Here is a 24,314-nt window from a genome sequence, read left to right on the forward strand (position 1 = left end):
TTCATTAGAATTCAGAATTTATTTTAAAAATTACAACAAAGAAAGAATTCACAATCAGCACTTTCACTTTAAATGCAAAACGATTCGAGGGTAGACTGACGAAGACTGAACTTGAAAGCTCAGATTTTCGAGCAAGCGGGAATGATATCGGTTCTGCGTGGAGGACGTCTGGTCAGCCTGAGGAGAGCGACGGTCACGATGCAGTCGTACTGGTGCTCACACGTCGACCATGTTTAATATTGAAACATGTCTTTGAAAAGTGTACGGGCGCTTGAATGCGGGGAAAGAAAAAAAGGAGGGGAGGGGGAGGGGGCTGCTTGTTCCAGTGGCGTCACCACATTGGCAGGAAGTCGTTCATGCGTGATGATGTCCACTAGATAGCGTCGTTTCTCCATGTGGCAAACAGGAAAGAAAACATTCTTGCTAAAACACGTACACCATGTTTCGCTAAGGAAATATTTGCTCTCTCAATGACCCCTCGTTTATTGCGGGAGACGAGTTCTAGAACCACCCATGATAAACGAAAATCCGCAAAGTAGAAACGGATACGTATATATTATTTAGAATTTTTAACACATTGTATTGAAATTTCCAACACATAGTGTTTCTTATTGGCCTCTATAAGGAACAAGTGTACTGTAAGTCAATTGAAAGTATGGTTTACCTTGGCAAACGACAGTGTCCAACCTCAGAATTACCACACTACACGATCATGCACATCATGCATAGCGAAACCAAAGTGAGTCACAGTTGCGCATGAATCTCCTGTTTCATTGTGGTCCAGTCCAGAAAATTTTAAACCAGGGGTCATGAACCTTTCTTAAACCAAGAGCTACTTCCTGGGTACTGATTAAGGCAAAGGGCTACCAGTTTGACACACACTTCTGAAATAGCCAATTTGCTCAATTTGGCTTTCACGATGTGTTATTATTGTCATTTCCAGTTCACATGAAAGTGTGATTTTAACAAGAATAGCAATTGGTTTTTGACCACAATCCGTTCCAGAAGGCGGTTCAAGAGGCGAATCGGTCGAGTTCCGAATCTATTTTTCCCATTACAAATACTGTGGAGCTTCGGTTTTCGACCACAATCCGTTCCAGAAGGCTGTTCGAGAAGTGAATCGTTCGAATTCCGGATCATGTTGTCCCATTACAAATAATGGGAAAAAAAATTATCCGTTCCAAGCAAAAAAAAAAAAAAACCTCTTTTTAAAGCATTTGTTCATTTGCGCATTTTTGGCCGATCGTGCAACTGCAGCGCACCGCCGAACGCGCAACCATAGCCCTTCGCCGACCGCGCAACTGCACCGCGCTGGTCGAATTATTGTGACAGAGCCGTCGCTAAAATTTAGAAAATAATTTTAAAGTCCTGATGTACTTTCCAAAATTTAAGTGTACCTCAGTGCGCAGGGAGCTTTATTTTGTCCGATCGCGCAACCGCAGCGCGCCGGGCGCTCACTGTCGCATTGGTTTAAGCGCGTCTTTGTGTTTTAGGATGGCTTTACTGCTCCCACTTGCTTTATTTGGAGGCATTATCAGGGGTTAATACAATCCTCAAAGTAACAAAAATACAATAACAACGGAGTCAGTCGGCATCCGGGCCGCGCGGTCGGGTTTTTTTTGGGTCCTCCCGGCTCATCTCGCGAGGTTCGACCTCCGAATTTTGTTCGACAACCGAAGCAAAAAAATTTTTTGTTAGAATTCCGATTTGTTCGAGAACCAGGACGTTCGAAAATCGAGGTTTGACTGTAAAATAAATAGATGCAGCTCACTAACATGTGCCGCTATTTGAGCTAATTCTAGAACAGTCCTGCGGCCAACTCACGTGGTCCTCACGGGCGACCTGGTGCCCGCGGGCAACGTGTTGGTGACCCTTGTTTTAAACGCTCGCCAATACTTTTACACTACATAAACACTTCCCATTCCCTTCATAACCATTCCCACACTGTTCTGTGCATGTATTGTACCTTTACTGTAAATAAAACAACAAACACGTGATATTGTCACGTGTCCCGACTTCTTCAGCACAGGTTAGTGCTTCTTCCCTCACACATTGTTCAGAGGCATGGCCCACGCTATCAGCGTGTATTTAAACGCCGTTCTCCCGAAGTGGTGAGGGATCACTGTATAGCACGCAGTAGGTTACGTGTTGTTTTACAACCACTTTGTATCCCTCAGTTAATCTCTTGTCATAACCCCCCCTCACATTATCAAAATCTTCTCAAAATAATCAAGGTATGAGATGTTACATAATTTCAAATTAATATAACATATAATAACATAATATAGTTTTATGAGATGTTACATAATTTCAAATCAATATAACATATAATAACATAATATAGTTTTCTTGGTGCTGTATTGAAATATATTTTTGGTTTTCAGCACTGTAAATAAATTCTCTGTCATGTTTTTTTTGGGGGGTGTTTTTCTGCAGCTCCTCACTGACATGTGGCAGGCAAAATGTGAACGGGGTTGATCTTTACTATGAGAAGGCAGGCACAGGGAAACACGCCGTGCTGTTGCTTCCTGGTGCTTTAGGTACACACTAACCTAACGTACACAACACTCGCTTCATGTTCAAGGGCGTCTTCAAGATTTAGTACGGTGGATTTAGAAAGTCTCCACATTGTACTTTTTTTCTCTCTGTCCATCCTTTCTCAAAACCGCATTTCCAATCATGCAGTCGTCACAATAGCAAGCAAAGCAAGCAAAGCAAGCAAGCAAGCAAAGCAGGCAAGCAAGCAAGCAAAGCAAGCAAGCAAAGCAAAGCAAAGCAAAGCAAGCAAGCAAGCAACTGATTAGAGCAGATTAAAAACTAAACGAACAAAGCCAAATATTTCTAAATAACAACTTGCTTTTTTCATCCACAACAGGAAGCACAAAGACAGATTTTCAACCTCAGCTGAAGTCTTTGAATCAGGATCTTTTTACAGTCGTGGGCTGGGATCCGCGTGGTTATGGACAGTCACGACCTCCAGACAGAGACTTTCCGCTGGACTTCTTTGAAAGGGACGCCAGGGATGCGGTGGATCTCATGAGGGTAGGTCGCTCATCTGAGAGGAAGTCTCAAGTCTTAAAGTTCAACTTATAGGCAAGTCCCAATACATTTCCATATCATTAGAATGGATTCACTTACCAGTGTAGGCATCTTCATTTTAGACGTTGGGCTTTGTCAAGTTCTCTCTGCTGGGTTGGAGTGACGGCGGCATCACGGCCCTGATCGCTGCTGCCAGGAATCCCGACTTCATCAACAAGATGGTGGTATGGGGGTCCAATGCGTTTGTATCGCAACAAGACCTCGACATTTACAACTGTAACCGCTCACTCTTGAATCCCCTGTCAAATGCGACGGGCATTTTTGCTGACATTGTATCGCCTTTCATGCGGGCTCGGCGGGACCACCAGCGGTCCGTGATGTGTCCAAATGGAGCGCAAGGATGAGGGCACCCATGGAGGAGGTGTACGGAGCACAAGTCTTTGCTCAAACATGGCAAGCCTGGGTGGGTGGCGTGGTGCAATTTGCACACAGAGCCAAAGGTGAAAACATGGCAGATAATTTAATACCACGAGATGTGTTTACAAGCACCGAAAAGATTTCAGAACAATGAGCTAATTCCTTCATTACTCTGTGATGAAAAGATGAAGCTTCAGATTTGCTTCATGAAGCACTTGCATTTTTTGGACTCAATGTTGTGCTGAAAGACACTGACAATGAAGACACCTAACCCAACAGCGCCATCTAAAGGAGTCACAAGGTACGTCTGGCTCATGAAGCAAATTTGAAGCTTCATTTTGACAAGCAAAAAGTAAAAAATAATTTTACACACATTTCGCCATAATCATGTTTGGATTTTATAATTAAGTAACCTCTTTTCCACAAGAGATGTCAGCTGCGATATATTTCTCATTTTCAGTTGGAATATATTGAGCATAGGCTCTCACAAACTTCTTTAAAAATGTCCTCTCTTTTAGGAAACATCTGCATCGAGCTCTTGCCTCTGATCAGATGTCCGACTCTGATAATCCATGGCGAAAAGGATCCGATGGTGCCCCGCAGTCACCCTGACTTCCTCCTCAAAGGCATCCCGGGATCACGGTGAGACCAGAGCATGTGACCATGTCAGGAAAAAAAAGCCCATCATAGATCGTAATGGTTGTGTTCCCTTTCCAAGCGTAGATTACATCTGATGCCAGAGGGAAAGCACAACCTCCATCTGAGGTTTCCTGAAGAATTCAACAAACTGTTGGAAGATTTTCTGCAAGAGGGACACAATCATTAAACTAACACTTTACGTCTTGAATGATGCTGGATCAAAAATCTTTAACGGAGTGGCCGGGCCGCCTCATGAAGCTCATGGGGTCAGACAAAAGAGAAGCTTGCATAAATTAATATTCCTTCAACAACCGCTTTGGAAGATCCTTGGGCTACACGATAGCTCCTTCTGGAAAGGATCACACTTCAATATTAAACACCTTTACAGTAATTCCATTTCTTGTCATTTATTTTGTAAAAAGTCTTCAAAAGAGTACAATTCGATTGTTGCAAAGCAACGGGGTGAAAACGTTGTGTGAACATCGCCCAGGCTTGTCAATGAACGACAAGTTGGTGCATTTATTGACGAAACACAGGTTCAAAGGTCATGTGACAGCTGCACTCATACAAAACGCCAAAGATTGGATTGACAGATCAAGTTGCACAAGGCATATTTTGGACTTGATGCAGCATTCTGACTGTTTTGAGTCCCTTCTCCTTTCGTCCTCCAAGCACTCATATAAATTGAGATGCTTCACTTGCATTTCTGCTGATTTTGTAGTCCAGAGGTGGTCCGGTCATGTTCCAGAACTGACAAGTTACCCCTGCTGAAATGAATTACGGAGGTGCCATTGGGGAAGATTACGAGTCTCTGCAAGCGCAACAAAAGTGACGTCGCAGTCGGTCGCTGGGGAGCTTCGCTCGCAGCGTTTGGCAAATGAGCGATGGCAAACGGGAAGCGGTCGGCACGTGGCCACTGATTCTATCGATTGCCTCCATATTTGGCGGTCCAGTCCACCCGCCCGTGCACTGGCGGAATGTGTGTGTTTCTGGCCAAGGTGTTTATTGTGGAGAAGCTGCCACTTGGACAAGGACACGGGATTTGCAGCGCTCTGAAGTCATCGTGCTCCGTCTGGTTATCTGTGGGCAGCAAAGTGACCTTTGTTATTACAACTACAAAATGGTCGTCTGTAATCTGAACCGCTTCTCCCCACGAGGGTCTCATGCGTGCCCAAGCGTATCCCAGCTATCTTCGAGCAGTAGTCGGGGGACACCCTGAACCGGTCGCCAGCCAATCATGGGGCACACGCAGATGAACAATGAATCAATGAACAATAACAATGTGTGTATTTACCTTTATTGGCAAAAATGGTAGTCTTGGACAGTTTGACTTTGGAGTCAATCCTGAGATCAGCAGGGGTCGACAGATCACCTAAACATCCAGGAATAATGTCAGGTTGCTAAGTTTAGAAAACGGACACCTCTTTCTATCTTTTAAATCTCAGAGAGACATTTGAGTGAAAAAGAACTGAAGCGTGCTGACGTAGCTTACTGGCAGAGGGAACGTCAATCTGCGCCAAAGGACTCATTTGCTTAGCGTCTTTAGTTTCGGACTTCCCGAGAGGTGAAAGATTTGTCTTGGACATGAAGGAGTCTGTTGAAGACAAGAAGCGATACTAAAGACATTCTACCGTGGCACCATTGAGAGCGTCCTCTCCAGTTGTATCGCTGTGTGGGGTGGAAACTGCACTGACTACAACATGAAGGCCCTGCAGCGCATAGTGAACACAGCTGGTAGGATTATTGGCGCTTCACTCCCCTCCCTGAAGGACATTTACACCTCCCATCTCACACGCAAGGCGACCACGATTATGAGTGATGTGAGTCACCCCGCTCACACTTTGTTTGATCTACTGCCCTCTGGGAAGAGGTACAGAACCCTGCGCTCCCGCACCACCAGACTCACCAACAGCTTCATACTCCAGGGTGTTAGGATCCTGAACTCTCTCCCACCTCCACCCTCGGCTGCATAACGTCCTGGCCTTTTGGGCCACGTTGGCTGCCTTGCACTACTCCTCCTGTACTTTTGTGCTATACAGTGGAGCCTCGGTTTTTGAGCGTCCCGGTTCTCGAAGAAATCGGTATTCGAACAAAAAATTCGAGATTTTTTTTATTCGGATGTCGGACAAAATTCGGTTGTCGAACCTCGTGAGATGAGCCGAGAGGACCCGCATGCCGACTGACTCCGTTCCTTATTACGTTCTCATTACATTGAGGATTGCATTAACTCTAATCATGCCTCCAAAGGAAGTAACTGGGAGCAGTAAAGCCATCCTAAAACACAAAGACGCTCCGAAAGCAATGCGACACTGAGCGCCCGGCGCGCTGCGGTTGCGCGATCGGACCAAATTAAGCTCCCTGCGCACTGAGGTCCACTTACATTTTGGAAAGTACATTAGGACTTTCAAAATATTTTCTAAATTTTAGCGACGGCTCTGTCACAATAATGCGACCAGCGCGGTGCAGTTGCGCGGTCGGCGGCTCGCAACGGTTGCGCGTTCGGCGGTGCGCTGCAGTTGCGCGATCCGACAATATTAAGCTCCCTGCGCACAGATGTCCACTTTAATTTTAGAAAGTACAGCAGGACTTTAAAAATATTTTCTAAATTTCAGCGACGGCTCTCTCACAATAATGCGACCAGCGCGGCGGTGCAGTTGCGCGTTCGGCGACGCGCTACGGTTGCGCGTTCGACGGTGCGCTGCAGTTGCGCGATCGGACAAAAATGCGCAAATGAAAAAATTATTTGTAATGGGAAAATATGATTCGGAATTCGAACGATTCACTTCTCGAACAGCCTTCTGGAACGGATTGTGTTCGAAAACCGAGGCTCCACTGTGTTCTGACTGTCTGCTGTATGCACAATTGCTCCATTTCAACCATGTTGCTCTTATTTATTTATTATTCATTTTCTTATTATTCATTGTATGTACCTTCTTATTTTTACTTTTTGTATTGTTTACTTGAATGTTTTGTTGTCCGTGGACCTATATATATATATATATATATATATATATATATATATATATATATATATATATATACATACATATATATATATATATATATATATATATATATATTGAGGTGTGAGCTGTGTCCAGAGCTGACCTTTAATAAGGGGGAGCTCCAAATCCTGTTTTTGAGCTAAGCCCAAGATGTCCCACAAGCTTCTGACGGCTCCCTCATTGCCCGCTGAAGATCTTCGTTTTGGATCGATGCCTGAAAAGCGTAAAACGCTCAGAGTGAATTTACTGGTCGGGCAAGCCGATCATTTTTCCAATGAGTCAAAGCTCCATTTCTTGAGGTGGGCCAGGACTTTGTGGCACCCCCTCACCTGGGAGGTATCTGGACTGCCGCAGGTAGTGCTGCTTGGGAGACAAGATTGCAGAGTCACCTTTGTCAAGTTCGTTGCCGCATTCTGCTTTTGTTGCCGTCGATGTCTTGGGGAGTGGAAAGCTGGACAAGAGGTTTGAGTTGTTTTTGTTTATTTCCTGGATCAAACCAACGACCCGCTCCGATGCTTGCGAACGAGCACTTACCAAGCACTGGACACGTCGAGGGCTTCCTCCCCCAAAGAATTGATGGTGGGTTTTTTGGAGATGGAAACGCCGACATCGGCGTCTTCGGTCGCCTCCCAGCTGTCCACCGATTTGATGGACGTTTGACCCCACCGTCTTCGTCCGGCCCTCGCCCTACTGACGCTGTTCCCCGGCCCAATGCTTACTGTTTTTGTGGGCTTTCATTAAACGAGCAGGGAGAAAATCAGACTTGACGATTTTGCCCAGTGTCACGCGTAGCCGCGAGAGACATACCGCGACCGGCGGCCTGTTTTTAACCAGGTTGAGTGGCTCCAGTTGCTCCTTGGATGGAAGCAAGCTGGGGTCAGCTTGCTGCTGTGTGTCGGCCTGCTGGCTCGGTTGGATGGCTTGAAGAGGCTGATGGAGAACTTGACTGCAGGTCTGCTGGCTCGGTTGGACGGCTTGAGGAGGTTGATGGAGAACTTGGCTGCAGATCTGCGGCTCCGTTTGACTCTTTTTGGGCTCCTGAGACGTTTTGTTTGTCTTACACAAAACTTTCCCTTCCACGGCTCCTTTGACATCCTTTGACTGCAACTTGTGCTGCTTGGAAAACTTGGGAGGGCCACCAAGTGACTGACCCACGTAAAAGTAGGGGTACCGCAGTGCCTGCAAATGAGACGGAAAGACGGAGCGTGTCTGAGCGTCGACAATTTTCTTTCAGGTCATCATCGTGTAAAAATGATCCATCTTAATCAAGATGTGCACCTGAGCAGCATTTGGCCTTTTCTTGGGATCCCACTGCAGCATGTCCTTCATGAGTGTAATGGCTTCATCGCTGGCGTTGGGAATCAGCGAGCTGAGGCATGTCGGGACGCATTTCGGGAAGCGGAAGTTCATTGAGCTGGCTAAAACGTGGCCCTCAGGCCAATCTGCCTAACACGTTAGCCCGGAGAAATGACGGAAAGAAAAAAACAACAACAACAGCAGCAACATAACTTGATTGGCACTCAGGTCAAGTGTGGGCGCTTCTCGTATGTTGGCTCACCTTCTTCAAAGTTCCCAGCACTTGACAGATCTTGAAGATCTCGTCCACCTCACTGTTGCCAGGAAACAAGGGGCGGAGCGTGTACAGCTCGGCCATGATGCACCCCACTGCCCAAATGTCGATGGGGGAGCTGTAGGAGGTGAACTTGAGCAGAATTTCCGGAGCTCTGTACCTGACAAGTGATTCCGTTTTATGGGTCGTCTTTCAATTGAGAACATGTCATTTCTCTCACCATCTGGTGGACACGTAGTCTGTGTATGGTGGCTGCGAGCGAATTTCTCTGGCAAGGCCAAAATCTGCTATCTTGACCAATTCAGGACCAATGCAGAGCAAGTTCTCCGGTTTCATGTCACGGTGGAAATACCCTAGAAAGCAATGTAGCACTCAAAACATAGCACAAATAAAATAAAATTATAATTATAATAATAATTACCATGTTTATGCATAAAGGCTAATCCAGACAACACTTGAAACATGATGTTCCTGATCTCATTTTCAGAGAACATTGCATAGTTCCTGACAGCATCGAAGGTGGGAAAAAAAGGAAGAAAATGTTGTGGCAAAGACGCGAGGCAATAATGGATGTTGGTGAAAATGGCACAAAGCAACTATAAGCGCTGGTGAACCGACGTTACCTCTCATTCATGAGCTGGTAGAGGTTTTCTTTCATATACTCAAAGACAAAGAAGAGGTGGTCATTTTCTCTTATGACTTCTTTCAGTTTGATTACGTTTGGATGGTTTAGTTTCTTCAGCGACTGTACAACAGGGGACAACCGGAAGATTCAGTAAGTGGGGAAAACAGAATACAATCATTTGCTAATGAAGAAAAGAAACGTCCATCAAGCCAAAGCCAAACACGTCATCGTTTTAGCAAACAGAGCGACAGTTGATTACATATTGATCAAATCCTCACCTTCAGCTCTCTTAGATTCATGCACTCTTCCCAAGAATAAAATTTCCTCTTCATCCTGAACAGTGACACATTTTTAACACATAGCTGATCACTGATCAGATGGCAAATGCCAATCTCTATCCATCAATAAAATACAGTACAGCTCTGCTTACATGAAGCCATCACTAGCCAATTACAAATACTATAAACAAGAAAAAGCAAAGTTTCCAGAAGTGAGCCGATTCACTTTAGCATGGCCATGCAGCAGCCATTTTCCCTCAGCTTCGAACTAGGCCGCCTGACCTTTTGACATCTTCCAAAGGTGGTAATGCTGCGCTCACCTTTTGATGGCAACCAGCTCGCCAGTCCTGTTGCTCTTGCCCAGGAGTACACTTCCATAGGTGCCATCCCCCAGCTGTTTGAGCATTGTGTAGCGGTTCATTTTCCACCGACACCCCCCTCCTTGAAAAGGAGTCTTTGCAATCTGACACAATGCAGGTCTCACTCACTGTAATGTAAAGCATTACAACATAGTATTTCGCATTCAGCTCCTGTCTTTTCAAATACAGAGATGGAAGTTGTGGCTTGGTGCCTTACCTGTATTTCTGTCTGTTTCTGAGTAGAGTGTTTCGATGCAGTTTGTTGGAATGCCTCTGTCAGCTAAACGGAGATAAGCCTTTCACGGCAAACAGAACAATCCCCTAGTGAGTAGAAGTGGATTAAGTTGACATGTGGTTCAAAATATGTGCCAGCAAACAACCTCAGAGGAGAAGCTCGGTGGTTGTTAGTACAGCAAGCTTTGTAAGACAGGTTGCATTTATTTAGGGTATGACAAAGTCACAGCAAAATGGACCAGTAATTTAAATAAATCACATATTACGCAATTTGACAAAACAAATACAAAGTTTTACTGTACCAGTACGTAGATTGTCCTGTAGATGGCGTCGATACAGGTCAGAACTGTTACACCTCAAATCGGCAAGTCGATTGCTTTGGGCTGCCGCTGTCGTCCTGACCCGGAAGTTGTTGTTTACGGTTATGTTGCTTCCGCTCGTTATTTCACGTTTGCATACAAGACAACAATAAAAGTCAATCAATAAATAAAAACGAGTGACGCCCAAGTCGGAGAGATGCTGGATCCTATTTCAGTTCACAACTTTTCGGAAAGATTTATGGAGCAGACGGTTCACTTTCACGTCATGAAACTCAGTGGTGCTTTTTTCCTCTGGGTCGGTTCGAGTCCACTTCTGTCCAACTTGGCGGTTTCAATGAGCAGCAGATACGTGAGTCCAAAGCTGATAGTCAACAAGTACAAAATGACTCGGCATCGCTTGGCTCGAGAAGGGGGGGGGAAGAAACGTCTTAAGAAGGGCTCGTCACACGAAATGTGTTTTCTCTTTGAGCGTGAATTGACTCATGCAAGTGATCGCGATGGTGTTAATGATGAAGTGATCTGATCTCATCTGATCTCATGTCTTCTTTTGTGATCACACAAACCTGGCCCCTTTGCACTGCCCCCTTGTTCAATTCGTTGTCTGCTCAGATGAAATTAATGCATACATTTATGGTCATTGCAACGATGGGCCAAATCTCAAAATCACATTTAGCATTGGTATAAATGAAACGGCAAATTTTTGAGTGAAATACGACATTTTGATTCAAAACTGTGTCAGTACTGTCCATTCTGAAGTCTGTCTATCTTTTGTGCAGGACTCCATGCCATTATCTACGTTAGTAATGGGGGACCCTTCAGATACAGCTCCAAATTCTTTGGCACAGAGATTAGGTATTGCTGCATTCTTTGTTCCACACAATAGTTTAGTACTAGTAGGCACTGTGGATTTTTTCCGCCTCACTATTTTTCCATCACTGGTTCCATTCTGAGGGGATATAAATATGTTAAAAAGAATGGAGGGGCAGCCTTCTCAAGAGTGTACTAATTGTGTGTCTCATTTTGCAGCAAAGAAGACCCATAAGCAAGTTTTCGTTAGTTACAGACTTCCAACGACCAACTCCAGTCTCTCTCTGCTAGTGGAAAACCGAATAAAAAAGGAGCTTGAGCTTCATCCGGGGAAATTTTGATTTTTCCCCAAGCTATTTTGTGTGAGACTGTAGAAAAGGAAGGGCTGGTTGTTCTCTTATTTGTTGCGGTGACATCTACCACACACAAGAACGTCACATCCAGTGTTTTTTTTATTGACACAATAAATTAGGTGATTTCTATTATCAAAACATGTTAGCCTATGGCTTTTGGTACAAATGCATCATTAAAAAATATGACTTAGAAAACAGTTTTGGTGGCTGGGTTGTGTCTGTTTTTTTTCTTTTTTTCAGTGTAAGTGTAGAAAACATGAACCATGTGTTCAAAATACGAAACATGCTAAAGAAGTACAAGGAAGATGCTGGATCCTACAATTCTGTTTGTAGTTTATGTAACGCTACTATAGAATGTGCTTGTAGAGTCTAAATAGGTGTATCACACATCATTGCTGAATAGTTCATGAACACAGGTTGTACGTAGTACTAAGAATCCCTAACAGGCAACCCTGTTCAAGGCAGACTGATCTAGTCTACTAGTGTTTAGTTTTGTAATTGTGCTTTTTGGCTAGCTACCATCGGAGCAGGATTACATCATGACCACAGTACAAACAACACAGCTAGTGAGACATGGAGCGGGATATTCGCGAGTGACAAGCGACTAAAACTGGGCAGCATAACTAAAGGTTCAGAACGACAGATACATAAAAGGCAGTTCAAATGTTGAGACGCATCATTAGACTTCAGAGAAGAGAACTTCAATGCTCATTCAACTCTCACATCTGTGTAGCATCACCTGCAGTCTCTCATGGCAACGCGCGCCAAGGTCTCCGGATGCACGAGCAACCATCACAAACCTTCACCAACCGCCGTGATGCTCACTTTCAAAATCAGCGTCTACAATGACTACTGGATAAAGTGCCACTGTGGACCAGCGTAAGACAAATAACCTTTAAAACATGGTGCCCGTTCATGCAAAACATACAGCGATAGTGGTTGAGCCAATCCGCTTGATTGTGTCTCTTGACTTGTAGTGCAAAAATTAACTGTTAGAAGAAGTCAACTCAAACACTGACCGATAGCTGCTCCATTTGCCTTCATTGGCTCCTTTGACCTGGGAAAGACCCGAAACAGAGTCGACAGCAGTGCAACACAGGAGAATTCAGATCAATACAAATCAGGTCAAATATTTTGGCAATTCTTGAATTCATAATTTAACTACAAATGACAAATTTACCTTCCTCAACATCCCGGCATCTCTTGGCACAAGAGATCATCAGGGTCACAACAAACAAAATGGTTCCCTTCAAAATGGTTCAATGATTTGCCGTTTGTATTTGGGATGGGTTGAATCCCAAGTTCAAATGGCTTCCCAGACCTGTTAGTTGCTGAGCAACTCGTTGCGCTCAAACCCCGTTGGCCATCGTGTGGTTGCCAATGACCTCACCGCCGGTGGCCAAGGAATACGAGGTCGGCACCGCTGCCAGAGCGGTGGCAGCTGCTGCGGTGGCGCCGCCCGTGGCCGACAAGTGAAGCGGGGTGTCGTGAACGCGCGAGTAGTCCCTGTCGCCCTTGGCCAGGAGAAGGTGCTGCTCGCCCGGATGGAGCAAGGTTTGCCGGGTGAATGTCTCCCCGTCAGCCAGGCTCTCGGGCAGCGGCTGACCCCGCGGCTCAGGGAGCAGCAGCAGGCAGATGATGCACAGCAGCGTGCAGCAAGCGAAAATCACGTGATGCAGGAAGTAGCCCTTCTGGTTGTGGAGCTCCATGATGGGCGCAGTCAGCATGCCGAAGCCGGCGCTGGCTAAGACCAGACCCAGACCTCCGCCCCTGATCCATGACAAGAGGATTTTCTCAGCGCATATCATTTCGAGTGATGGTAAAATGAAGCTTGAAATGTGCTTCATGAACCCGTTGCTGTATTTTTATACACCTCTAGATGGCACTGTTGGTTTCATTAACGGGGTTGACGACATGGTAAGTCGGTGTGCTTTCATCAGCCCCATGTTGAACACAACTAGAGTAGTCCAAAAATACAACTGGTTCAACCATTTTCCCATCACTGCTCCAAAATTGCTCACAAGTGTCAGGAGTGAAGCATTTCAGTCACAAGGAGCCTCTCCATTATTCTCTTTATCATCCTCACTTACCTGATGACTGTTGGTGTGATTTCAGCACAAAAGAAAATACTGAGGGTGCTGACAGCATGAGAGGAGAACATGCCGATGATGGAGAAGGCCACAGAGAATTTCCTCTTTAGGCTGTCCCGCAGGACTGTCAGGAAAAAAGAAAAAGCAGGTAAAGAAAAACACTCAATATGATTTCATGTAATTCATCCAACCTGACCAAATGCAAGCAATGGTAGTAGCTGTACCGTACCCGTGTCATACCGGAGACTGTACTTCCCAATCACTGGATCGCATTTGTGGTTGACATGTGGGGAGGGCAGACAAGAAAACATACTAATGACAAAAACATTGCGCATGGCATTTGTGACACAAGTAGGCCGTACATGCCTGAAAATCTTTTCAGTTTTCAGTAATTACGAAACTGCATGAAACATGACCTGCTGCATTTTGATTGTCGAGAGAGCTAGAAAAAGTGCTTTCCCACTGCGGTGACTCACGATTGAGCAGGCCCAGCTGCAGCAGTGACGCGAGCGCTGTGATGATCATGAAGGTCAGAAGGCCACCGCGTCGACCCATCAGGCCGACCATGGGGCACAGCGCCACGCACGTTGCCACGGCGATGCCAGCCATGGTATAGTAGTCCGTGTGGCACAAAGCAGTGGGCTGGGCTTCCGGGTCCATCATACTTCGAGCAAAGCAGTGGTGTATCCCGTAGCCTGTCAACCTGTAAAAATGCACACAAATAAGCAAAGCTGTGAGTTGACGGAAAATGCGTTGACTTCATCTTTATAGAGAAAGAATCATAATTCAGACGGGACGGAGGAGTACAGGTGTCGGAATCGGGCCCGTATTTTAAGATATCGGGTACGAAAGGAGGCCGATGATACCAGCCACGGATACTTAAGGCAAAAAATGAATCCGGCATTGAGTAGCTGACAGGGCTATTTTTCTGAAAAGTCATCACCACTGTGAACGATGTCGCTATAGTATCTGAGCACATTACAGGCAAGAAAGTGACTTACGAGTTGACGCACAGCACCACAATGTTCTTCCACAGGTTCCTGGTACTCATCATTTTCACCACGCAGGAGCGCTGGGGCCTCTTGTGCAGCTCCTGCTCCAGCTCTGCTTGAAAACAAGACACTTGCTCACACCTTGACGCAACAGGAGATAGAATCGCAACTTTCGCATTGTACTTTCTTAACTTAACTTGAGTTGTCTAAATGTGAATCATATCAAGAAGCTGCGGCGAGCACAAAATAATGAATGGAGTGCAAAATGTCACGGTCTGGTGGTGGCATGGAGCAGGACGACCAAGTGCAGCTTGGACCAGGGTTTATTGAAGCAACTCAAAAGGCAAACTGACATGACTTAACAATAACTTGACTGACTGACCGGGACATGGAACAAGAAGACAGCAGGACATGACGGCATCAAGACAGGACGACAACACCGAACGACAGCAACCGAAACCAATGACCAAAACCAATGATCCGACAGGGAGAGAGGGGCAGACAGGACTTTTATACACGACAGGTAACGAGAGGCAGGTGGGAACAATCACACTGATCATGGGCACACAGGAGGGGAGGGGCGAGCACACAGACAGAAACCAAGACAACAGACACATAATGGAGCAGTTGGGGACGAGACGTGACACAAAAAGTCCAAACGAACGCGACATGAGCTTTGAGCGGTGTCTCTTGACCCTGTATGAAGCCTTCAGCACCTGAAAGAACTCTGTTGGGTTCAGTCGTCATGTCCACTTGGTTCTTCCTCGCAATGCGCAGCATCATGGCTTTGGAACGTCTGTAGTGCCGGGTGCTCAGCAGCCAGCGTAACGATTCAGGAAAAATCCTGCCATAAGGGCAAGACACTCATGAAACTCACAGGCAGCAAGAAGCACGTCAATGATTAGCCAAAGCAACGAGGAGGCACTGCGTGGCGGGCACGCTGCGTGGCGTCCTGCACATTGCGTTTGTGTCAACTCACCAGACGTAGGGCAGCATCAAGACGAAGGGGCTGATGATGACAATCTGCAGAACCTGCCAGTCATCTCGCCCTGGCCAATGGCGGCACAAGGCAGCCAGGCCAGGCATCAGCAGCTGCCCTGCCACCATCAGGAAACTGGCCACCATGGTCATGGAGAAACGCCAGGCGGGCAAGCAAAGCTCCACCCCTTAAGTGAAGAGAGCACAAAAAAAAAGGGTTTCAAGCTTTAACTGTGCTCACCATTATTAACAAACATATCCAGAAAACGGCATCTGAATAAAAATTTAAATAATCCAGTCTGAAGAATCTGTGCGTACGCGACATTGCAAACATATTACTTTTATACAATGCGGAAGTGACCCCATATGTGCAAATCAAAAAAACAAAACAAAAAACAAACCTCCCTGTGCTGTTTTCAACTGTTGCCAGCTCGACTGAGATATTGCACACACACACACACACGCACGCACACACACACATACACACGCGCACACACACTGTAGGCACAAACCTTTTGTTCTCGCTGAGTAGCAGAATGCGCTGATTATCTCAGTGCCCCCCCTCTCGCCCCCCAGCCTGTAGGCTCATCCTGGTATCGCCTCACTCCCCTGCCCAGTCCCCCCCTCCCTGCCTGGTCTCACCCCATCCCCCATGAAGCCTCCTTTCTCCCTCATTCTTTTCTCTGCACACATTCATTCACCGGCACTTCCTTGTCTGAAGAAAACAAAAACCGGAGGGGGGGGCAGGCTTTGAGAGCCAGCTGGTGACCACTCTCTGTGTGGGAGTGCGTCCAGAGAGCTGAGGAGTTGTCAACATTTCTTACAAGACTTCATAACATTTAGCAGATTCAGGTTGAGACCCTTAACTGCCGTACCAAGTTTGGAAGCAAGCAAATCTTTTCCATGGCACAACCAACTCTCTTACAGTATGTGAGTTCAAATGATCAAAAGAGGTCACTCTTGCATGCCATGGTGCAATCGTGCACCATGGCCTCAAGATCAAATGAAAAACAAACGTGAGGACGAAGAAGCTCAACACTAATAGCTCCCTAAGGATGCCACCGCGAGGCACTCAATTCCTCATAAACACGTCCCAAATGGCTGCCACACCCAACGATGCACAGAGTTACACACACCGCGTCGGCATATTTCGGCTGGCGAATGATTACGACGGCAATCTGTAGCGAGAGAAGCAAATGATGAAAGGAAGTGCGAGAAAAGAAGCGCAGCGGGTCTCTGTGCTAATAATAAAATCGTTGCAAGGGGGAAAGAGAAAGCAAGAAAGCAACGGATAAACGGAGAGGGGGTATTGAAGGATAAATTCAGTGGAAACGAAAGGGCCAGAGATCAAATCGATTGACAATCGGGATTCCATATTTTCAATGGTAGAAAGAATGGAGTGAGGTCATCAAATGGGGGACGCAAACAGTTTGGTCGTTGAAGTGTATGCAGTAAGCGCACGGTTGACCTCATTCCAATTCAAACCATTTTGTGGTGAGTGGAGTTAGAAAATATGATTCATTACACAAGTCACATGATATGGTGCAGTGAGGGAGCAAAATACAAACGTGCTGCTGGCACTAAAGCAGGTCAGCAAGTGATTTTGTTTCTTAAAAATGCAAATGAAGCTGTAGCAACAACTTCAACATATGTTGGTTTTCATTCACATTCCGCCTGACTGACGACAGAGGGGTAACAAGAAAAGAGGGTGAGGATGCATGCGGTGCCAAAGCAGACAGGTGTAAGGTGTGTACTTACTGAGCACGTAGAGGGAAAGAGCGAGGCCCGCCAAGCAGAAACCCTCAAAGAAACGCAAGGTGCTGAACATGGTGACATTTACAGAGAAGGCAACACTCAAACCAAACACCAGCATGAAGAGCACAGAGAGAATCAACACCGGGTGGCGACCGAACCTTGGAAGCAGAGAGAAAAAGAAAAACACAAACATCTTTACAAAGGGCTCACAACCCGACAACATGAGCTAATCGCATCAACAAGGCCGTACGGGCCATGTCTTGTTTGGGCCACCTGGACTCCCTTGTTTGGTTGCCCAGTAGGTCATATTAGAATCAAGCCAGTTCTTTACATGGTTTCCGTGGTTACTGATCCAGGACACAATGCAAAGGATTTTGTTTTCCCACGAGCCAGCTGAGTTGCCTTGTGGGAACTCAGTCAGTCATCTGCCATAATAGGCCGGGCACTTCATTTTCTGCTATTATAAAAATAAGATGTCAAAACAAACGAAGCAGCAATTTGTGGGTCTGGCACCAACTGAAGTATGAAGCCCTTATGAGCTAGCCCGCTGCCTTGGATGCTCGGGTGAAAGCTTTCTGGTTGTACCAAACTAAACGCAATAGAAGTTTCTCCATCAGGGTGCCTCGCCTTTGGAACAACTTGCCTGGAGGCATGCAGAATCAGTGATGCTTAAATGACTTAGAAATCACTTTTTAAGATAGAATTTTCAATATGGATACAAGCTTTCAGGAGTGGAAAGGAAGTGAATTTACCAGTCGGCCATGACACCCATCACTAGGTAGCCAAAAATGGACCCCACGAGCAAAGAAAATTTGGCAATATGGACCTTCCAGGCTGAGTCACACACCAAGTTCCACTGTAAACACAAAAAATGTAGAAATCAGAATCGTGCATAAATTCAAAATGCATATGTATAATGTAAATTATTCTTACAAGGCCAGTGTCGATACCTCTCTTAATTATCTTTCACCAGTATCTCACAACAAGATATGCCAAATTAAATACTGTAAAAACCATATACAGTAAATACTAATCCAAAAGTAGGCCAGTGTATATCAACACATTGGATCATTGGGGGCGGGGCGGTGAAAGGGGGGGGGGGCGTTGCACGCAGCCTCCATCTCAAATTGAGGTCAGTGGGTGAGCCTTGGTAGTGTTTGGATCAGATGCTACTGCCGTCGGTGATGATGAAGGCATGTCACAGTCGACAGATGTGAATCTACTTTTAAAAAAATCATATAAATATATTCGTTAAATTTGCGGACCAGTGTCGTGCTCTCTCGTTACCTTGGTAACCACATTCTGACTCAGTCCCGTGTGCAGCTCCAATGTCCTCTCCTTGCAGGCGCACAGCAGACCACTGCCGTCGTCGTCTTCATCATCCCCGGTGCCGTTGACCTGCAGCCCGGTACCGGTGACCGGGTACGATTCTGCGGTCCATTTGCTGTCGTTACCCAAAGGTTGCAAACACGTGCCGTTGGGCTGCGCCAAGAGGAAATAATCCGAGAATTGGCTAAAGCCTATGAACAATGCCGGTATCCAGGTCAGGACCACGAGCTGCTTCTGGTGCCTCCCGAACCCGCCAAGAGACGGCAGAACCGAGGCGTCGATGTGCGGCAGCAGCCTGGGTGCCGGCTGATCAAGTGGGATGAAGCCGTTCTCGGGCGGGTGGTTGTGTGGTTGCGGGCGACCGGCTGCCATCGCTGCCCGGTCCCGCGGAGCAGCTGGCTGCAATAGCCGGCCAAGCCAAGCAAGTAAGCAAGTAAGCAAGTAAGCGAGCAAGCGACCAAGCGAGCAAGAGAGCCAAGTAGCAGGCAAAGCCCCTCTGTGCTAAGCCTCCGCGCGGACTCAAAGGGGCTCGCGGTGCAGATAAATCCTAATCGTAGCACCAAAAATTCTCGCCCCCTCCCAGACAAAAAAACGTGTCTGTGGTATTTGGAGCAAATCACATTACAGTTGTCCTCATGTCGTCCGCGGGGCTCCCAAAGCAGTCCAATTGTTTCAGGAGGTTGTGGGGAATTTCCCTTAGAGGAATGAGCTGCTCGGGCGAGCATGGGCTTTGTGCTCCTGTATGCGCGCACCTCCCGCAGTGGGATGCATCCATGTGGAGCCGATCGGGGCTAGCCAGGCCTTTTTGAAATTCGTAAGGAGAGAATATCATCTAAACATCTGCTGCGAGGTCATCCATGTGCGCCACAACAGGTCTCGTTCGAAGCCAAAGTGCGAGCCCAATTCTGGAGGCGTACATCTTCTTGGGGACGGTCCCAGAATAGCATCCAGGCTCCCTCCCGTCGCTGGCTCGCTTTGTCGCTCTGAGAGCTTACGTTGAGAGACTCAGACGACTGTGCTGCCGCTGTCTCCTCAATGGGAGGCAAAGAGGGTCGCAGAGATGGCGTGACGTGGGGATGGGGGGAAAGGCGAAGCCCAGCCTTCGCCGATCGCGCTATGCGTTGCGATTGGAGAGACTGCACCAGTGACAGGCATCTGCGGGCAAGCAACAATGATCTCCTTTGTGCCGCTTCTTCCCCGAAATGCTTGCTTAAAATCATTCTAGTGGCCGTGTCGCCATCGTGTCATCTATGACGAACACATTTATGTTTAATTGATGCTTTCAAAGGCCACGTGTTGTTCTTTATTATTATTTTATTTCATGAACCTTTGAATCAATTAGTTACTGGTTTGGAAAGACAATAGAGGGAACGATTAGAATATTCGGCCGCACGGGGGCGACAAACCATCACATAATTCACGCACGGCCTTGCATCGTTTCAGACACGTCCATTGTCACCATGGGAGAGCATTTCTTCTTGATCGTTACAATGTTACGCGGCACAATTATTCGAATGTATTGAGCGAGACGTCGCTATAATGGGCGTGTCTGTGACTGCAACTGGTCTTCATGCCCGAGAATGTGTGACCTTGAGATTCCAACAGTGACAGTGACACAATTAAGGAGCCTGAACTGGAGTTTTGCATTTACCCAACAATCTGCAAATAAAAAGGCCAAATATTAGAATGCAAACACTTTGAAAAAAATACACACAAAAAAAACAACTTGTTGCCGAGGGCTTGATCCCTGCTGAAGTAGGCCTGCTGAAGTATATCTGGGCTCCTCTCATATGTACTCATATGTCCCTTGAATCGTCATCTGCTTAAGTTAAAAGGGTGAAATAAAGCACATCAAGTATTGTGGCAGCAGAAAAGTGTGAGACAAGTCAAGCCAATTCAACATTCACGTCTCAAAAGGATCAATGTTTGCTAACAGAAATGTGACAACCTTTGTTCACTCAGTTCTCATCTCTCATGTTTATCCAACGTCCTCCTGCTCGTTTACTGTAAAAGTAAATGTGATGGGCTGGGCAGCTGGGCATAAATGAACTGGTGCGTCATCTGCCAACCACACCCATATAGCACATTGCTGAGCTGGCATTCCTGCTGCTTAAAACAGAACGTGGCCACACCTTCAAATTAGAATGAGGATAAATGATTATGACAAACATGTCCAAGCTCTTCAAATATTGAATTGAACAAGGAGTGTGATTAGAATAAGCGTCAGTCATATCATGGGAGGCAATGTGAAGTCCACAACGAGTGTTTCGGATGAAATGCAAACCTATTTTGCGTGGCTCGATTGATTATTCCCGCCCGTGTGCGTGAAGTTGCTGCAGTATCTGTAGTTTCAATCGGACCGTAGAGCTGGCCGAGCTCAGGTATCGTTCTCTTTGCATTTGAGCTTGCCCTCCCCCTCTGCACATCCCAGGAGGCATATCCATGTCAGCTGAGCAGGCGCTCAGGTGTGGCACTGCCACAGGATTAGCTGTTGGCAAAATGACGGTTCACCTGTACTCAACACACTTGGCACATTTCCAATGCACATTCGCCTTACAAACTGTAGCCTACAACTTTCAAAATGACCATTTATTGCATGTTTTTTGCAATGATGGGTGGCAAAATCGTCTCCATGGCAACGGTGAGCACAGAGGCTCTCAGTTTCACCCCAGCGAGCCACACACAGACTGCTTTCAACTTTGATGAAAGTGCCCTCAGCAATGAATAAGTTTGGGCTTTGTCTCGAAGGCCACCTCCTACTCCCTCACACACACATGCATGCACGCACACTTTAATACAAATATGCACGCTCACACACACACACACACACACACACACACACACACACACACACACACACACACACACACAGACACACACAGACACACACAGACACACACAGACACACACACACACAGACACACACAGGTACACAACACTCACTTTCATTATTCTGCCTGCTACGGCTGCAGTTGTTTATCAAATCAATGAGGCTGGTGTGCAACTCAAAAAAGAAATTCCAAAGAGAAGCCAAAGGCAAACAAGGCTTGGGGCTACATTAAAAAAATAAACAAAGAGTACAAAACCATCACAAGGAAAAAAGACTCAAGAACGGGAACTAAATCTGCATTCGAGGGAAGTGGGGAGTCTGACATGTCTGACTTCCAACTAAGAAAAGTGCACGAGAACACTCTTTTGAACTGGGAGGTCCGAGTTGCGAAGTAAAGAAAAAATGACCCCGAGTTCTCCCACAGACTACAAAGTACAGTCACACGGCAAACGCGGTCCATGAATGGCAAAACGGAACTTACAAGGTTAGAAACATAACTTGAGCTTTATTTATGTTAGGTTAGGACAGGTTAAAGAAATTTGCAACCCTTGTCGGGATGGATGAACATTCATTTGGATGGATTTTTACAGATGTGTCGGCGGGCTGAGCTAAAGCCGCAGGGACACACCCGAGCAAAACCGGCTCAACATCTGCTCACCTGGCTCGCGGCCAGCGACAATGCGCCTGCCATAAGCTGAAATTTGCTTCAACGGCACTCAGGCCACCTTTTACTCAAAGTTTTGCACTTGCTGCCATAGAAGTCAGTCATTGTCAATGTTCCTGCTCTTTTCATTCCTGAACACAATCTTGCATGCATGCGACCACACCCCCAACAAGGCACTCAACATCACTTCTGAGGAATGAATGAAAACGTTTGCCTTTGGACGTGATGATTTCTGTCAGTGTCAGGGTTTTCCAGATTACCTTTATCGTATGATTATGTTGGAATGCAACCTGTAATAAATAACCTAGCTTGTCCCATCCTACACAACGTTGTAAAACACCCCCTGATATGCTTTGACTAGAGGTCAAGGGCTTCAACCCTATCCAGTCCACTCTTACCCCCACCCTGTTTCTCTTAATAAAATGCTCTTGCAAGAGGCGAGAGTCAGACCTCATTCGATCATCGCTGTACGCACAGCGACGAATGGACTCTCTACCTGCAGGTGTTCAAAAGGACTTACTTGTCTCCCGTGTGGTTCTTGCAAAATAAGTTAGAGTGAGCACCACTCTATCACGCTATCTGGCTGATGGAGGAGGACGTGCTGCATTGTCGACAGGCCAGCGTCCATTACGAGGACCTGGTAAAGAAAGACCTGGGAAGGAAATTCTTCGCTGGGCCAGCATCTTAGGTCTGCCTTCGTCTGACAGAGGTGGATTGACGGGATCCGGCAGTGCAACGAACCAGGGGACAAGTAAGTTAAAGCCCTAAAGCTGTGTGATTGTGTTGTTTTGAAACGCATACAAGTAAACGTAAAAATGCACAGACTCGTGGAAGGAGGGGGTGTTGTAGAGTCCCCCTTCGGATGAAGTGGCTCTTCTGGAGCAGTGGTTCTCAAACTGTTTTATATATTTTTGTAAAATCTCACGTACATCTTAGAGTACCTCCGTGTACCCTCTTGACAACCACTGTTCTAAAGAGTACAACTTCGCGTTGGCAGGGCTGGGTAACAGGACTGTTGTCTTTAGTTCCCAGGGAAGGTGGGGGGTGTTGTAGAGTCCCCTCTCCGGATGAAGCAGCTCTTTTTTTTTTTTTTTTTTTTTTAAAGAAGACTTCGTGTTGGCAGGGCTGGGTAACAGGACTGTTGTCTTTAGTTCCCAGGGAAGGAAGGGGTGTTGTAGAGTCCCCTCTCTGGATGAAGCAGCTTTTTTTAAAAAAAAAAAAAAAAAAAGAGGACTTCGCGTAGGCAGGGATAAGAAAATTGTGTGGTTGAGAGTGTGACTGGTAGGATAAATTGACTAAATAGCAGTTCTAGCATTGATCCACGGCAATATCACAGGCTAGTAATTTGTTGAAAGGTCAATTTAAACCTGCATTGAGCATCCTCAAAGAAAACGAAAAAAAATTGAGAAAAAAATTGGAAAAACTAAAACTACTAAAATTAAGATGGGAAATAAGAACGATACATCTCTAGCTCTTGACGGAGATGAGAAGTACATGGCGAGTAAATTTCTTAATTGTATGCAATACATGCCGAAGTGGAAGAAAAAGTATGGAGTAGAAGGGAAGTTGAAATGTGGAACGTTGTGGTAGAACTTTTGGAGGAGAGTGTGGCTAGGAAGCCAAAGGGATTGAGAAAGGAAAGAAAAGAGAGGAGAAAACAAATCCAAAAGACAAAAAATAGAAAGGTGAAAGGTGATGCGGCTGCGAGTGTCAAAAAAGGCTAAAATTCTGATGTATTTCATCTAGATGATAATGGTAATGATCTAGATGAAGATACAACGGTCTTCTTCCAAAGTTCCCAAAGGGGCAGAGGAAGAGTTAGAGACCAAAAAGGCTGCAGGCCACCATTCAATTCAAACTCCACATCAAATTTGGACTGTTGGAACTGTGGGAAACGGGGACACTTGGCAAGAGTGTGTTGTCATGTAAAACAAAACCAATCAAAGGGCGGAGGAAGAGGCAGAGGAAAAGTCACATTTTCAGCATGACAAGCTTCCTCCCCTTTGACCGCTCATGCTCATACAGAGAAA

The 24,314-nt window shown here is 46.1% G+C and overlaps 4 protein-coding genes and 2 long non-coding RNA genes across 9 annotated transcripts; 3 read left to right on the forward strand and 3 right to left on the reverse strand.

Moving 5' to 3' along the window:
* LOC148388139 (uncharacterized) lies at positions 1-1,191 on the reverse strand. The gene is made up of 2 exons (XR_015862149.1): positions 665-1,191; positions 1-389 (listed from the first exon to the last, which is right to left on the reverse strand). It is a non-coding gene; the product is annotated as an uncharacterized LOC148388139 (long non-coding RNA).
* On the forward strand, positions 75-4,486 carry bphl (biphenyl hydrolase like). 2 transcript variants are annotated; one of them, XM_088394323.1, is made up of 7 exons: positions 75-212; positions 2,437-2,540; positions 2,876-3,042; positions 3,162-3,315; positions 3,408-3,539; positions 3,975-4,098; positions 4,180-4,486. In XM_088394323.1, the coding sequence occupies exons 1-7, from the start codon at positions 142-144 to the stop codon at positions 4,280-4,282; spliced, it is 855 nt and encodes a 284-aa protein (XP_088250449.1). In that variant the 5' UTR covers positions 75-141; the 3' UTR covers positions 4,283-4,486. The 2 variants fall into 2 exon arrangements, with proteins under 2 accessions (XP_088250449.1, XP_088250450.1); XM_088394324.1 differs by lacking the exon at positions 4,180-4,486 and adding an exon at positions 3,642-3,757.
* Positions 4,483-10,966, reverse strand: LOC148388141 (serine/threonine-protein kinase MAK-like). 3 transcript variants are annotated; one of them, XM_088394319.1, is made up of 16 exons: positions 10,469-10,966; positions 10,150-10,253; positions 9,894-10,060; positions 9,574-9,628; positions 9,294-9,415; positions 9,092-9,174; positions 8,891-9,023; positions 8,659-8,830; positions 8,379-8,546; positions 7,908-8,279; positions 7,635-7,831; positions 7,490-7,551; positions 7,204-7,314; positions 5,588-5,689; positions 5,390-5,467; positions 4,483-5,175 (listed from the first exon to the last, which is right to left on the reverse strand). In XM_088394319.1, exons 3-16 carry the CDS (start codon positions 9,992-9,994, stop codon positions 5,018-5,020), a joined length of 1,914 nt encoding a protein of 637 aa, XP_088250445.1. In that variant the 5' UTR covers positions 9,995-10,060; positions 10,150-10,253; positions 10,469-10,966; the 3' UTR covers positions 4,483-5,017. The 3 variants fall into 3 exon arrangements, with proteins under 3 accessions (XP_088250445.1, XP_088250443.1, XP_088250446.1); XM_088394317.1 differs by having other exon boundaries at positions 7,430-7,551; positions 10,469-10,964; XM_088394320.1 differs by lacking the exon at positions 5,588-5,689 and having other exon boundaries at positions 7,430-7,551.
* On the forward strand, positions 10,558-11,843 carry psmg4 (proteasome (prosome, macropain) assembly chaperone 4). Its single transcript, XM_088394325.1, has 3 exons — positions 10,558-10,835; positions 11,263-11,338; positions 11,513-11,843. The coding sequence occupies exons 1-3, from the start codon at positions 10,683-10,685 to the stop codon at positions 11,632-11,634; spliced, it is 351 nt and encodes a 116-aa protein (XP_088250451.1). The 5' UTR covers positions 10,558-10,682; the 3' UTR covers positions 11,635-11,843.
* On the reverse strand, positions 11,728-19,829 carry slc22a23b (solute carrier family 22 member 23b). Its single transcript, XM_088394321.1, has 10 exons — positions 18,749-19,829; positions 18,214-18,317; positions 17,465-17,619; positions 15,708-15,894; positions 15,445-15,572; positions 14,738-14,840; positions 14,213-14,439; positions 13,966-13,998; positions 13,737-13,860; positions 11,728-13,416 (listed from the first exon to the last, which is right to left on the reverse strand). The coding sequence occupies exons 1-10, from the start codon at positions 19,160-19,162 to the stop codon at positions 12,996-12,998; spliced, it is 1,896 nt and encodes a 631-aa protein (XP_088250447.1). The 5' UTR covers positions 19,163-19,829; the 3' UTR covers positions 11,728-12,995.
* Positions 18,607-23,299, forward strand: LOC148388144 (uncharacterized). The gene is made up of 3 exons (XR_015862148.1): positions 18,607-18,921; positions 19,005-19,223; positions 22,211-23,299. It is a non-coding gene; the product is annotated as an uncharacterized LOC148388144 (long non-coding RNA).
* Positions 23,300-24,314: the final 1,015 nt, after the last annotated feature.

The sequence above is a fragment of the Syngnathus floridae genome, chromosome 13 (assembly GCF_059516105.1).
Source record: "Syngnathus floridae isolate MCC-2025c chromosome 13, RoL_Sflo_1.0, whole genome shotgun sequence".
Lineage (NCBI taxonomy): Eukaryota > Metazoa > Chordata > Actinopteri > Syngnathiformes > Syngnathidae > Syngnathus > Syngnathus floridae.

Bases quoted from the DNA above. Each gene is read 5' to 3' on its own strand.
- bphl (XM_088394323.1), top strand. From the start codon at position 142: ATGATATCGGTTCTGCGTGGAGGACGTCTGGTCAGCCTGAGGAGAGCG. The intron at 2,541-2,875 runs GTACACACTAAC...CATCCACAACAG, and splicing joins GTTGCTTCCTGGTGCTTTAG to GAAGCACAAAGACAGATTTT. The intron at 3,316-3,407 runs GTAACCGCTCAC...CGGGACCACCAG, and splicing joins AGACCTCGACATTTACAACT to CGGTCCGTGATGTGTCCAAA.
- LOC148388141 (XM_088394317.1), bottom strand. From the start codon at position 9,994: ATGAACCGCTACACAATGCTCAAACAGCTGGGGGATGGCACCTATGGA. The intron at 8,547-8,658 runs GTGAGCCAACAT...CTAACGTGTTAG, and splicing joins TGCTGGGAACTTTGAAGAAG to GCAGATTGGCCTGAGGGCCA. The intron at 8,280-8,378 runs GTGCACATCTTG...TCTCATTTGCAG, and splicing joins AAAGGCCAAATGCTGCTCAG to GCACTGCGGTACCCCTACTT.
- psmg4 (XM_088394325.1), top strand. From the start codon at position 10,683: ATGCTGGATCCTATTTCAGTTCACAACTTTTCGGAAAGATTTATGGAG. The intron at 10,836-11,262 runs GTGAGTCCAAAG...TCTTTTGTGCAG, and splicing joins TTTCAATGAGCAGCAGATAC to GACTCCATGCCATTATCTAC. The intron at 11,339-11,512 runs GTATTGCTGCAT...CTCATTTTGCAG, and splicing joins TTCTTTGGCACAGAGATTAG to CAAAGAAGACCCATAAGCAA.
- slc22a23b (XM_088394321.1), bottom strand. From the start codon at position 19,162: ATGGCAGCCGGTCGCCCGCAACCACACAACCACCCGCCCGAGAACGGC. The intron at 18,318-18,748 runs GTAACGAGAGAG...TTGTGTTTACAG, and splicing joins GTCAGAATGTGGTTACCAAG to TGGAACTTGGTGTGTGACTC. The intron at 15,573-15,707 runs GTGAGTTGACAC...CCCTTATGGCAG, and splicing joins TTGATGCTGCCCTACGTCTG to GATTTTTCCTGAATCGTTAC.